This window comes from Epinephelus lanceolatus, chromosome 12 (genome assembly GCF_041903045.1).
Source record: "Epinephelus lanceolatus isolate andai-2023 chromosome 12, ASM4190304v1, whole genome shotgun sequence".
NCBI classification, from domain to species: Eukaryota; Metazoa; Chordata; class Actinopteri; order Perciformes; family Serranidae; genus Epinephelus; species Epinephelus lanceolatus.
In genome coordinates, this window is record NC_135745.1 from 42686071 (window position 1) to 42700942 (window position 14872).

At 40.3% G+C, this 14872-nt stretch overlaps 1 protein-coding gene and 1 pseudogene across 1 annotated transcript; both read left to right on the top strand.

The window, feature by feature from the left end:
* Positions 1-3154: 3154 nt before the first annotated feature.
* LOC144464956 (immunoglobulin lambda-1 light chain-like) lies at positions 3155-14872 on the top strand. The gene is made up of 6 exons (XM_078172800.1): positions 3155-3282; positions 3375-3686; positions 3785-3802; positions 12056-12103; positions 13860-14159; positions 14281-14872. Exons 1-6 carry the CDS (start codon positions 3240-3242, stop codon positions 14442-14444), a joined length of 885 nt encoding a protein of 294 aa, XP_078028926.1. The 5' UTR covers positions 3155-3239; the 3' UTR covers positions 14445-14872.
* On the top strand, positions 6340-10063 carry LOC144465033 (THAP domain-containing protein 6-like; annotated as a pseudogene).

Below are 14872 nucleotides of genomic sequence, written 5' to 3' on the forward strand. Positions count from 1 at the left end.
ACACCAGTTTGACCAAGTAACAGAAACTCCAGACGACTGTGTGATCTCTCAAAGTCTGACAGTGGAGAATCTTTGTGTTAGGTTTGATCCTACTCGCTCCTTTCATCAGCTCATTAAAGAAACTACCGATCAACTTCTTTCATCCAGGCAACATAGATTCAGCTAAAATCAGGTCTTTTCATCAGTGGCTGATGCAGACATCCTTTGTATCATCCAAACTTGTTCATCATCACATTTCATCAGGCCTGCTGCCGGCTCGTAATAAAAGTCTTCAGATGGTTCAGAACGCTGCAGCTAGAATCTGAAATAAAACTAGAAAATTTAACAACATTACAGCAGTTTTAGTTTCCCTTCACTGGCTCCTGATCCATGTCAGATTAGACTTTAAGTTGCTTCTGATGACCTACAAACTGTAAATGAGAACGTCCCTTCATACCTGTCTGATCTCCTTAAACTTTATATTTCAGTCAGGACTCTCCGCTCTCACAATACAGAGCTCCCGTCTGTCCCCAGAGTTAAAAGAAGTCAGCAGGCTGCAGAGCCTTTTCTTCTGGAATAACCTCCCTGCTGATAATACTCTGTTGACACCTTTAAATCCATTACAAATCTTTTGGCTTTAACTTTCAGTCAGTTGCTTATTCTCTGATGACTTCAGGCTTGTACCTGTTACCATGATCCTTCCAGCAGGTCGGTCTCAGTCTCAATGAATCATTAAATCTAGTACATATAGTTCATGTTTGTCCTGCTGATGAGAACACTGTAAACTTTCTGAAAAGCACTGCATCTCTCTGAGCCTCTGTTTGTTTGTCGCTCCACATGAAGAGGGTCCAGAATCCAGGCTCTAAGGATAGAGGCTGTTGTACGTACAGATTGTAAAGACCCTTGAGGCATTGTGATATCAGGCTGTATACACTGAACAGACATTTCAACTCAACACTTTTGTGTTTGCTCCCATTTTTCACAGGTTGAAGTTAAAGATCTGAGACTTTTTTATGCACTCAATAGATATATTTCTCTCAAAGTTTGGTCACAAATGAGTTCAAATCTGTGTTAGTGAGCACTTCTCCTTTTCCAAGATAATCCATCCACCTGACAGGTGTGGCTGATTAAACAGCATCATTACTACACAGGTGTGTCTTGGGATGGTCACAATAAAAGGACACTCTAAAATGTCACCTTTGATCTTGAATAAAGACATTTATCAGGATTTCACATGACGAGCGCTACAGAAATGCATTTTTTGGTCACAGATAGCCCAAAGAATCAGTCAGTATCTGCTGTGACACCATTTGCCTCCTGCAGTGCGACACATCTCCTTCACATAGAGTTGATCAGGTTGTTGATTGTTGGCCCACTCCTCTTCAGTGGCTGTGTGAAGCTGCTGGATATTGGCAGGAAGTGGAACACGCTGTCGTACACGCCGATCCAGAGCATCCCAAACATGCTCAGTGGGTGACATGTCTGCTGAGTCTGCAGGCCGTGCAACAACTGGGATGTTTTCAGCTTCCAGGAATTGTGTACAGATCTTTGCAACATGGGGCCGTGCATTATCATGCTGCAACATGAGGTCATGGCGGCGGATGAATGGCATGACGATGGCTCTCAGGATCTCATCACAGTATCTCTGAGGATTCAAAGTGCCATCAATAAATAGATAAATAGTAGATAATAGATAAAAACCTCCTCAGCAATGAACACTGAAGGACTTTTAGCTGGGAGAAGTTTCAGCTGGTTACAATCTGCACTTCACTAATAGACGCCAAGTCCCCTTAAATGTGACACTCTTCACCTTTGAGACCCTGCTGAGGATGACGAGCGTGCAGAGGATCTTCCCTGAGACGGCTTCTGATGGTTTGTGCAGAAATTCTTTGGTTGTGAAAACCAATTATTGCATCATCTGTCTGAGTGGCTGGTCTCAGACCATCTTGGAGGTGAAGACGCTGGATGTGGACGTCCTGAGCTGCTGTGGTTACACGTGGTCTGCAGTTGTGAGGCCGGTTGGATTTACTGCCAAATTATCTTCAACACTGGAGACGACATTCCTGCAGTCAGCACGCCAATGACACGCTGACTGCAGGAAACACAAACAAAAGACAAAGAGTGAAAGGAAGAGAATATAAACACACACACACACACACACACACACATACATACACTGTTTCTACACACTTAGAGGCAGGACTGATATAAAAATGAAAATATAAAGACAGAAACTGAACACAAGCAATAAACACAACATCATCAGAAGGCACTAACAGTAGAAACAGTTGTAGTGAAGCAGCAGTCCAGTTAGAAACAGTGTGTTGTTGCAGACACTAGAGGGCAGCAGTGTGAAGGTTTTATTCTTCACAGCAGCAGCACACAACAGAGAGAAGGACTGAAATATCAATTGTATTATTCAATGATCACGTGTTCATTATTGTAACCATGACGACAAAGGTCCCGTCACCTTAACAAAGAGCTTATTTGAACCCAAACCACCATCTTTCCCTAAAACTAACCAAGTCTTGTTTGTGCCTAACCAAACCTTAACCACAGTGGTGTCACATCATCACACTGATTTATTTCTCACAGACAAATGATGTGGTCCTGCTGATAGTTTCATCAGATCAGAAAACACTTCTATGTGTGCTTTTAAAGCTCACTTACTAACTCCATATTTTGTCATTGAATTTGGAGGACTTTTTGGCCCCAACCTCTGCCTGAATACCAGCTGTTTCAAATCCAACCAGGGTTTTTACAGGCAGAAGCTCAGCTGTGGTGGCTTCACCAGTGTCTCCCATTGTGTCTGACCTCTACATGGAGGAAGTAGAGAGCAGAGCCCTGAGCTCCTTCCAGAGAACAGCACCATAACCACTGCTTCACATATGAGGAGCACACCTGGACTGAAACTCTTGTGAAGCCTCCGCTGGCTTCGTCTTTACAAACTAACCCTCTGAACTTTATTTGACATTCTAGTGGAGATCCCAAAGTTTACAAAAATACCAAATCTGTGCCACAAACAAAAAAGAAGCTTTTTATACTTTATACTTGAATTGATCATTTTCACTCTTCAAATCACTTGACTTTGTATTTTTCCTTCTTTCTAATGTGGCGCCGCAGGGGCTGATGGGAGGTCTGAGGAGCTGTTAGAAACCACGTGGCCCTCGTCTGATCTCACAGCTCGTCCTTGTTTGGCCTCAGCTGCATCAGAGCGCCACTTCTCCCCAGGTTCACCAGAGGAAACACCACTGCACAAAATGCTTTTCCTCCCAGCTGCTGCTCTGTGCTGTCTGTGTTCAGGTGAGTGTTTCCAGCCAATCAGGAGCCCACAAACTCAACCTTTAACAAACACTGTCACACTCACCTTCATCTACCTGTCTGTTTCTCTACAGCGCTGGTTGCCATGGCAGCAGAGCAGCTGATTCAGGATGATTTAACATTGACCAGGAGAGTTGGTGAAAACGTCTCCTTCACCTGTCGAAACACTGACCAGTGTGACTATGATTATGTATTCTGGTTCCAGAAGAGAGACACAGAAACATTCACAGTGATTCTTGATATTATTAGGAATAGTGGTGACATAGAGAAGGACAGGTACAATCATCCTCAGAAAGATGATTTCTCAGCTGTGTATGAACAGAACGTCTGTGAGTTGAAGATCCAGACAGTTAAACTCAATCATTCAGCCACCTACTACTGCTCCTGTGGAAAGATGCTCCCCACAGTGAGAAAAGATCCCTGCAGCCTGAACAAAAACCTCCAGATGAACAGATGTCAAACAGTGTTTGTGACAGGAAGAGAGCAGTAAAGCACAGCCCAGGTTCACATATTTCACCTCCATCTCAGCCAGAGTCACAAACACACTGAACTGAGGGATTTATTTTCTTTACTGCTGTCAGGATTTATTCAATATTATATTGATTCATATTTTTATCAGATATTCCAGCAGCTTTATTGTTGTTCCACACAGTGAGGACAAACTAGAAACACAGAGGAACAACAATGAAGGAAAATAAAGAGAAAAGAAAAGATCAAAGTAAATAAAATAATAATTCAGATCAAAGGATAAAATGACAGATATTTTTTAAAAGTAAGACTTCAATCTAATTTACAAATAGAAGAAAATGAGCTGAGTACAGTTTTCTCACTTGTTTTTCTAGTGACACAGAGGAACAACGATCAAAGATATGACAAAAGAAAGAAAACAATAACATGAAATGAATAATACACATAAATGGGATAAAAACACAAGGATGTCCTTTTGAATCAAACAGTGCCTCATTAATAACATAGAGCAAAACAACATTTGAGGAGAACTGCTGCTGAAAGAACACTTTGAAGAACGTATGAACCCGACCATCACGTCCTCCATGAAGGAGCAGAGTCTGAAGACTCGGGAGAACTCTCCTCCACATCTCTGGCAGAGGTCACTGAGGTCGTCACAGGGCTGACAACTTTTCAAGAAACCTTGGAGTGAGATTCAGCGGGGCCGACCACAGTTTTGTCGTTTAGGCCTCCACATAAAGGTTTTGTTTGTCAGCTGATTTGGTAGATGTGATCCTGATCCCCTGCATCCTAACGGATGTTTGGGGCGCCTGCTGGAGATGGATAGGGCCTAATACCTTACATACAAATACCATACAGAGAGAGACACTGGTGGTATAGTGGGGGTCTGGGGGTCCTCCCCCACAACATTTTGGATGTGGTAGATGTGACTTCCTGCATTCTGGTGGGTTTAGGGGCAGCATTCTGGAGATGGGCAATACCTACATTCATTCAAAGCCACCCTGACTCGCAGGGCCTTCACAAGTGAACCTGCATTCAGCTCAGAGTGACTCAACTAGTGGAAACCAGAAACTAGGACTTGCCTATTATGGGGTGCCGTTTGTAAAGTGTCTCACGCTGAAAATAACATCAACATTTTGCCACATTTAGCTTCAAACAGTGTTCAAAAAGTGTTGTGAATTTTTTAACGTCACCTTTTACCACATTTACAGCAATATTTGTTAATTTAGAAATATATTAAATAGTTAAATCTAAATATTAAATGTGGCACCTAAATGTTAAATGTTAAATCTAAATATTAAATCTAAATCTAAATCTAAATCTAAATGTTAAATCTAAATGCTAAATCTAAATATAAATATAAATGTTCTATAAACACAGTCTGACCATCTCAAGCTTTTATTTTGGTACTTCCGGTGACCAGCAGTGTGAATTTGCATATTAGCTAAATATTTAGTTTCACCCAGAACATTTAGATTAAACATTTAACATTTAGATTTATATTTAGCATTTAGATTTAACATTTATATTTATATTTAATATTTAGATTTAACATTTATATTTATATTTATATTTATATTTAGCATTTAGATTTAACATTTAGATTTATATTTATATTTAGCATTTAGATTAAACATTTATATTTATATTTAATATTTAGATTTAATATTTAGATTTAACATTTAACATTTAGGTGCCACATTTAATATTTAGATTTAACTATTTAATATATTTCTAAGTTAACAAATATTGCTGTTAATGTGGTAAAAAATTCACAACACTTTTTTAAACATTGTTTGAAGCTAAATGTGGCAAAATGTTGATGTTATTTTCAGCGTGAGCCACTCTACAAACGGCACCCCATAGCCTATGTGGCATATAGCCTATTACTTTGTAGACACAAGACCCATTTTGGATTTAAAGCAAAACTCATGGTTGAATATATTTTGATTAAGATTGAACTAAAATATTATTTTGGGAATAATAATATATTTTGTGTATTATTGTAGTCTAAAGAGCATTTCATGATATATTTTTAACATAAAGAGAGAAAAAGGCTTGACTCCGCAGCATGAAAGTTAGTATTCTGCAGACATTAAAAAAACAACCTCAAATTATTGTTTTCATTCAGTCATCCAAAAAATGACCTATAAAATACATGCACATAATTGCAATACCATTCTAAAACAGTAAACCATTGTGGAACCTAGTAGTTGAGACTATTTTACTGGTTACAAAATAAGCACATTCAAATCTTGTTTGTCCCTCTTGGACAGATTTATTTTTAACTTAAGCGCAGACAGTGAAATGTCAAAATATAAGCCAACCAGTAGCACTTGTATAACAAAAAATAAAGTGCTTTCTTATTCCCTGAACACTGAGAAATAAAGAAAATAAAAAAGATTGAACATGGCACATAGTGTGACAGCACATACATAGCAATCAAGTACAGCAACTACACCCAATAGTACCCAGCTGTAGCCGCGGTACAAACCACACCCTACAAACCACGTCCACAATGCTAAACCGTGCTAAACAGAAGAAGAAGAAGAACGAAGAAGATGGGCGGAGATGGCGAAGGCGACTCAGGTAAGACTTCTACTCAAACATTGTTTTAAATGATAACGTTACTTTTAATTGCGTTTTGTGTCGTCTTTTGCACTGTATGTCAGTGACCAAACTACAAAAACAAGACCTGTAAATGGACATGCACATGAATGAGGCATTGCCCTGGGGGATTATATTGCAGCTAGCTCATCCTAGTTGACCAATTCAAAAAGTTACTGTCCTGATTTGTCATTTAGACACCAAACATTCAAAAATTTGAGCTTGACAGAGGGAACAATGCAAAAAGCATAATTTGACCATAATTAGATTTTGTAAAAGAGTGAAAGTTATGCTGTTGACATGTATGTTTGTAGATTTTAAATGAAATAGCTTTTTATTCCCTCTATTGTGCTTCAGTAACTTTTATATAAATTTAATGGCTCGTGGAGCCAAGTGTTCAGGTGTATGCAGTTAGGTAAGCTTAAGTAGGACAGGGCCTTTTTTAAAATGAGGTTTGGGTTGAGTCTAGGAAATGATACCTATGTTGTGGTGAGGGCGGGTAAACCATAGACATATAATACGTAGACGCCGCATTGAGCCCTGAATCGTATGTCGAAGTCGCCGCCATATTGGATGTGGCAAGCTGGGGAGACCGGGCAAGATGCCCCACTCATGTGCTGCTTGGAAATGTACGAACCGTTTCACGATCCATACCAGATCCCAGGGAATTACCTTTCACAGGTAAGACTGAACAATTACTTTTGATTGTATTTGGCCATTATAACATCATTTTGAGAACAGAATTTGATGTTGTGGATAATACTATGAAGTCTCGCGCACAATACTGTGACTTCCCGCGGTCAAACCAGACTCCAAACAACGAAAAAGTCAATCTTACTAAACAAAATTGCCCCGAACGAACTACTCTGATTGTTGTCAGTTGCTTAGCTAACTTTTCTTCTACTATGTAGGTTTCCCAAAGACAAAGAGCTGAGAAAGCTGCTAGCCCGTCCTCCATGCTCTGCAGTGAGCATTTCAGACCTGAGGACTTTGACAGAACAGGTCAAATAGTCCGGCTCAGAGATGGAGCTATTCCTTCTGTCTTCTGTTTCCCAGCTCATCTCCAAAGGGTATATCAATAGGCTGTATTAGATAAGTCAATGCCACACTATGCTGAAAGTGTTTTATTTTTCCTTTCTGAGGGCTCTAGTTTCACAGACCGGGCGAGGCGGGGGCGCAGCGCACCTGCGCTTCACCACCTGGGTGTGGCCAGGCGGATTTTGCAAGTTTGGCAAACCGTGCGCCTGGTGCAGCTACTCCTCTTTCCCACCTCCGTCCCTCCTACCTGCGCAAGTCGGAAAGAGGGAGGAGAGAAGGCGTGGAGTGGGTTTTACACACATCACACCAATCAAATGAGCCCCTCTCCTCGCCCTTAAATGCGCCGCGCGAAGGCGTAATGAGAGTTTACTCAATTCGCCATGGCAGAAGAGAGCAGCAGCGTCAGACGGCCAAACTTCTCCCAGGAGGAAACTGATGTTTTGGTCCGGGAGGTCCAAGCTCGCAGTGTCCGAATATACGGAACTGCGAGCAGACCTCCACGGGCTGATGATGCAAAGGTAGCCTGGGAGGAGGTCACCACAATTGTAAATCAATGTTGCATTTCTCTCTCGCGCGCGCGCTCTCTCTTTCTCTCTCGCAGTCTCACTCTGTTTCTTTTCTTTTGACTTTTCTGAGATGACAGATGCTGAATATATACTCCCTATCTGATGCTGTGGCTGTTTGTGGTTGGCTGAGAGGGATGTGAACTCATTAGTTTGCAGCTGTGTTAATCAAATCAGGTTGGGTTTCCATTACGCGTGCCAAACGTGCCAAACGGTGCCAATCCCCTTTGATCTGACATCAGATGTGACGGGACAGTCGATACAGAGATTCATTTATGTGCTGATTGCAGATAGTTGCATTGCCTGCGCTGACAGTAGACCTGGTTTCAGCTGGCGAGCTTTTAGCGCACCTTCAGCGAAGCCTTTTAGCACGAAACTGTCACTGCGCCAAGCTGGATCTGTCGACACCTCCCCCTGCTGCACCGCCACACCCATCTCAGCGCACCTCGGTCTGCCAAACTATCAATCTCAGCGCGCCTTGGGTTGCGCTGCTCGAAACTAGCTTTGCGCGGGGTTCGCCACCCTGCACTGCGCCAGGAAACTAGAGCCCTGAATGTGAAGGAATCAGCTGTGTATTTTGTATTACCCTGTGAGATAATTCAAATATTTTATCCTTCACTTTAGCCTGTGGCTACCAGGACATCTCAGACCTCAAAGAAGGCTCAAGAGAGCCTGTCAGTGGACTGTTCCCAGCTCGTCCAAGAGACCGAACCCCTTCCTGTGCCCAGTGTTGTGAGTACTAAGTACTATATGCCTCAAACAGCTATGAGCATCACGACCCTGGTTATATTCAAACCTCTTGTCACCCCCACCCCCTCCCACCACCTCCCACTCTCTGTCACTCTGTTCTGACATACTGACGTACACACATGCACATACATTGAAACATGTCTTGAACACACACAGACACACACACACACACACACACACACACACACACACACAGTGCTGACAATACAATTGAGGAGTGATGTGATTACAGTTAGAATGTGACTGACTGTGACTGAGTGATGTCATACAAACATGACTCATAATATTTTCATCATCGTTTCTAGGACCACTCCTATGCACTGCCTTTGTCACCTGATGATCTGAGGGCCAGACTCAGTGAAGCCTTGGCTCGGGTGGAGAGTCTGGAAAGAGAGAAGCAGAATGCAAAAGATAGAGAAAGGAGGGCAAAGAACACTGTCCATGGTGTTCTGGAGGCTCTAAGGGTGAAGCAACTCATAAATGAAGAGCTGAAAGAGAGGCTCGATTCATACTCAGGTAAAATGAAAATACAGATTTGGAGAAAATTTTAACTTGAGTGTATAAAACTTTCCCATTTTGTTACGTAAGACTTCCTAGTTATTTCAAGGGTACTTACTAATTAGCCTGTGCTAATTGAATTTCAGATCTTCCAGTACACCTCCTGTCAAAACAGAGCCATGAATACACCAAAGACCAGAGGGAGTTTGCCGTCACTCTCCACTTACATGGTCCAAAAGCTAGTCTCTCCAAATGAATCTCCCACATCCACATACACTGCAAAATTCATGTTATTTGAAGCCTTTTTTTTCTATCTAAGCTGTGCATATTATTTAATCCCGTTATGACTGCACAGAGTGAACAGCAGACATAGCTACACTTAACATAATCAACATTACCATGAATGAATAATGATAAACCATAAATAGAGGACCTTAAATAGATCCCCGTCTCTGAGTTTAATTGTTTGCTGATGGGCATTGGCCGATACTGCTTCCAGTGATTAGTGATCAGCCACAAAAATCCTGATCAGAGCATCCATATTAAATAACTGCTTTTTCTTCTTAGCGAGGTGGATGAGTTCTGTGGATGCCAAGAGTGCTAAGAGTGTTATGTGTCACAATGGATGGGCATGCCTCCAATGTCAGCATGTGTAACCAACTTGGGTGCCAGCTAAAGGGAAACCCTGTTGAGCCCTTAAGAACCTTTTTCCACATCCAGTGACTGGTGAGAGGGTGTGTGTGATGATGGATGCTTGCCACATGTTGAAGTTAGGACAGAATATGCTGCAGGCTTACAATCCAATAACCAGCACCACTGGCCAGATCAACTGGACATAGATCGTTCATCTGAATGATGTCCAAAAAAAAGATGGATTGCACGCTGTCAGCAAGGTAACAGACAAGCATGTGAATTTTGATTCACAGAAGATGAAGGTGTCCTTGGCTGCGCAGACACTGAGTCGCTCTGTGACAGTAGCTCTGTGCACACTGAGGGACCTTGGCTATTCACAGTTTCAACACTACGAAGCAACAGCTGAATTCATTGAGGTAATACTAACATAATACTCATAGTAAGGTTGTTTTTTTAACAATTAATTGTGCAGCCCTAATGCAAACCTTGTTTTTTATCAACATTTACTGGCCATGCTGTGAACAGTGAATCCTTTTTATATTTTAGAAATTAGACTAACGACTCACGGGAACATGATATTGTTTATGATGATGATTCAGATGCTTTTGTTAATGCAAACATTTGCTTTTAGATAACTGACAGGCTCTTCGCCACCAGGGGTAAACACACCACTTCCCTTTTCGCAGACTCTTGTTACATCACCATCTACGTGACAGCGCCTTTCAGTGGCCATATTTGTTATGACAACACATCCACAGTATAATTTCTGCACTATGCCGCGGCAGCTCCAGGAATCCATGACAAGACGTGAAATCAGCGGAAGACAGCGTGTAATCGCAGAACTGCGTTTTCCTGAGGGGTCTAACTGCTTCACAACACACATGCCACCATATCTGGAGGTGAGACCGTGGGAAAATCAACCAGTTGCATGAGAGCCCTGTAAAAAGCTCCTTGGAGGCAAGGTGCCAGGTGTGGATGAGATTCTCCCTGAGATGCTGAAGGCTCTGGACACTGTTTTGCTGCCATTGTTGAAACACTGGTACAGTGCATGTAGAGTGGCAGACCAGGGTGGTGGTTTCCACTTATCCTGAGTGAGCTGAAGTGGCTTTGTAGTACAAGCCTCTGGCCTGGGAACACCTTGGGATCCCCCATTAGGAGCTGGAAAGTGTTGCTGGGGAGAGGAATGCCCTGAGAACCTTGCTCAGCCTGCTGCCCCCGTGACCCAGCCCCAAGTAGTGCTGCAAATGCATGGATTCAAATGAAAGTCTAAACATGATAAAAACAAAAACAAGCTTTAGCATTTTGACAAAGTTTCAAATCTTCTGCTTTGACCTGCTGCAGGAATAAAGTCCATTCCTCCTCACAATGCTGATGTTGTGCATGTTTATGGTCCCCAGAGGATGAATCCTAATATTGATTTAGTTTGAAGATGTCTTTTCAACTGCTAATCAACAGAGAAATGTCTCATGAGCATATGTGACACAATATTGATATACAAGATATTTGAAGGCTTGAAAACAAAGTAGAATGATATCAATGTCAAACCCTATATACATCCATCCAAACACTGACATCACTTTGAATTAATGCTTAGATTTCAACTGACAACAAACCTTTTCAAGCAATAAGCTTCATTTGATCTTGAATATTTTTCAGCTTCAGTTCAGCAAAAATATTTGAGTGTTAAGCCACTAAGTGTTTACAATATTTGTCCTAAACAGTAGTTTGACTTGTTGAGTGTTTGTTTGTGTCAACAGTAACTCTGCTCTCATGTGTTGCACTGATTTCAAAAGTAGGAGGATCACAACTCTTTCTACTTCAAATCAAAACAAGACTACAGAGCAACACACACTGGCTATGTGGACAAGCGTCCTGTCATCTGACGCACATCCGTCATCAATCAAAGTAATGGACAATTTCAAAATGTCAGCTGATGATGGTGCTGGATAAAAACTTAGCAAAGTCAGTAGGATTCATCCTCTGAGGAACATGAACGTGTCAAGCAACCATCCACGGAGACACTCTGCTAGTGTGTCTAAAAAGGAAATCAAAGAAGAGACAGTCATGTTAATATGAACATTAGAGAAACACATCATGGAGCTGAAATATGATACTGCTTCATCATTTGGACTCCTTCACCTCAGCTGACACATTCAACAGCACACAGGTTTTTGTATCACTCTCTCTCACTGTGGGAGGTGGATGGTACATGATCTTTGGCTCAGGAACTAAACTGTTTGTAACAGGTAAGAATAAAGCTTCATTTTCCTTCAGTTGTTTTATTGAACAAGTTGAAAATGTGTTTTTAATGAGTTTGTGCTGCTTCAGGCTTTACATGTTAGTTTTTTCATCATTAGTAGAGAATTCTTGCAGCCATGCAGCTATTGTTACATAAAAAAGCTTCATCATTCCTGAAAAGATGTTTAAATCTCACTGCACAACTCAAGTTATTCTTTATTTCTGCAGGAGATTAAACTGATTCATATAGAAAAAGTAGGATTATTGGAAATGTTACAGATATACAGTATTTGATCCTCTCAGTGATTCAGCACCATCTCTGCTTTTTATTAAACAACATTATATATGATATTAAACACTATTTATATATATCAGTAAATGTATTATGACGAGCACATATTAACAATAATAAATATATATATTTCAAAGGATGAATTTTGACTGATGATAAATGTTTCTTAAGATGGGAAATAATTATTAAATGAGGACACACACACACACACACATATATATATATATATATTTATTTATTTATTTATATATACATATATATATATATATATATATATATTTAATATATAATATATTACAGCAGCTACATTTTGAATATTTCATAAAGACTTTTTTATTAATATTTAAATGATATTCGATCAGTGATGATATATGATCATAAACACACAGACAAATATAGACAAAATCAAAACTATATATTATGTCCAGTGTCATCTTAAATATATGACGGCAAATATTCTCTGGAGGGTAAATGTTGGCAGATTGTATGCATAAGTAAATACAGCTGATTTAATTTCAAAAGGAAAAAACTGTATTATATAATATCATAATCAGTATTATTTTTAAAGACGACTGTTGTGCACACAGACATGCTGTGTTAATTGTAGATTAACAAGAAGCTAAAAACTGACATTTAAAAGTTATTCAATTAATTGTTATATGTTGGTAAATGTGAAACCTGTCGTGTTTATATTGTCATCAATAAAGGGAAATTTGTATTTTATGTGAAGATAAATTATTGTTCATTGTTTATCAAATATTTAATATAGAAGAATAAAACTGTAAATTCTGTGAAGGAAAATGTCTTTACTATATTATATTATATTATATTATATCTGTTATGCTTTATTATATTGTAAGTTACTCCGTTTAGGATCAGCATTTTTTCATCTTATTTTTCATTTCATAGCAGTTTTTATTCGTATTTCACAAGTGATTGTGTGTTGTTAAAATTGTTGAAAATTAATATGAATTGTGGAAAAAAAGATATTATTTATATATCAATTTTTTAAATTGGTCAGAGTAAAGTATACGGTGGTAAATGTATTGTTTCTTGTTCGACGTGAAGGTAAATATGTAGTAAAGTATAATATGTGTATTCATGTACCCGTCAGTTATTTAAAATACAGGAAATCTATTCCCTTTTTATTGGAGGTAAAAGTGACAATTTTTGATGTAATAATAATTCTTGTTAAATGAGAGTGAGTGAAGTTTGTCCATTAAAATAAAGAATAGTTTCTTTAGTGTCCATAGAAGACATGCTGACAGTAGCTGCTCAGTGTGTTTGATATGAAGGTGAATCCAGTATATGTAGTGAACTTTGTGCTGTATTGATGAGTAGTTTAGTGATCAGAGTCCATGTAGTTTCCAGGATCAGACTGAATGCAGTGCAGTGCTGTAAGCTGCTGCTGACTGTGTGAATGTGTGTCTGTGCTGCTTGTTGCTGCTGCTGCTGCTGCTGTCAAACTTCAGATGAGCAGGTAGTGAAGCCCGTGGTGAGCGTGTACCCAGCAGCATCCAGAGCCCACCTGGAGGGGAAGAGCTCCCTGCTGTGTCTGGCCTCAGCCATGTTTCCTCCTCTGGTCCGCTTCTCCTGGAAAAGACAAGAGGAGAATGGACCTCTGCTCCCTGCTGAGGGAGAGCAGCTGGAGCTCAGAGAGTCGGGACGCACCGCCGCCATCTTGCTGATCCGTCAAAAAGAGATTGGTACATATAAATACCGCTGCTCCGTCCAGCACCAGGGGGGCACAGTGGAGGCCCAAACACAACAAGGTAATGAAGGCTTGGTGACTGTGTTCAGCAGTGATTCAGCTTCATGTCAAAGAGAGCAGAGGAGCAGAGGACTGACATTTCTCACTGACACTCCAAACATTTCACTCCTTTTCTCTTTCAGAGGTTTCCTACTTTCCAGTCCAGACTTTGCAGTTCAGGGTGAAGCTGCTCTGTGTGCTGTACACAGTGCTGATAGTGAAGAGTCTGGTGTACTGCTGTGGACTCTCTCTGCTGATGATCCTCAGAAACAAGGGACCGTCCACCAACTGCACACATGCTGACTGACTGTTTTCTGCTCGCCTTTTCTCACCATCAAATCTCATCAATTCATCTCATTTATCACTTTGATCAGTGTTCACAAATATCACTTATGACGTCTTGTGCTTGGTTGTGAATTTTATCTTTTTATGCACAAGTTAGATAGAGTCATCCTCAACATATAATAACACACACACACACACACACACACACATATATATATTTGCAAGCGTAAATTCTGTCTTGTGTTATTTTAATACTTCAGTTTGTTTCCACTTTTAAATTTGACTTGTATAATAACAGAAATTGAATCTGAATCATGAGCTGTCTGTCAGATATTTTATTGTTTGTAGTATTTCTTCTGTTCTTGTGTTTCTTTTTAATACATTCTGCAGAGTGCGGCAGGTTTGTCAAATTCTTTCAGTGTCACATTCTCAATAAAGTGAAAAATCAAA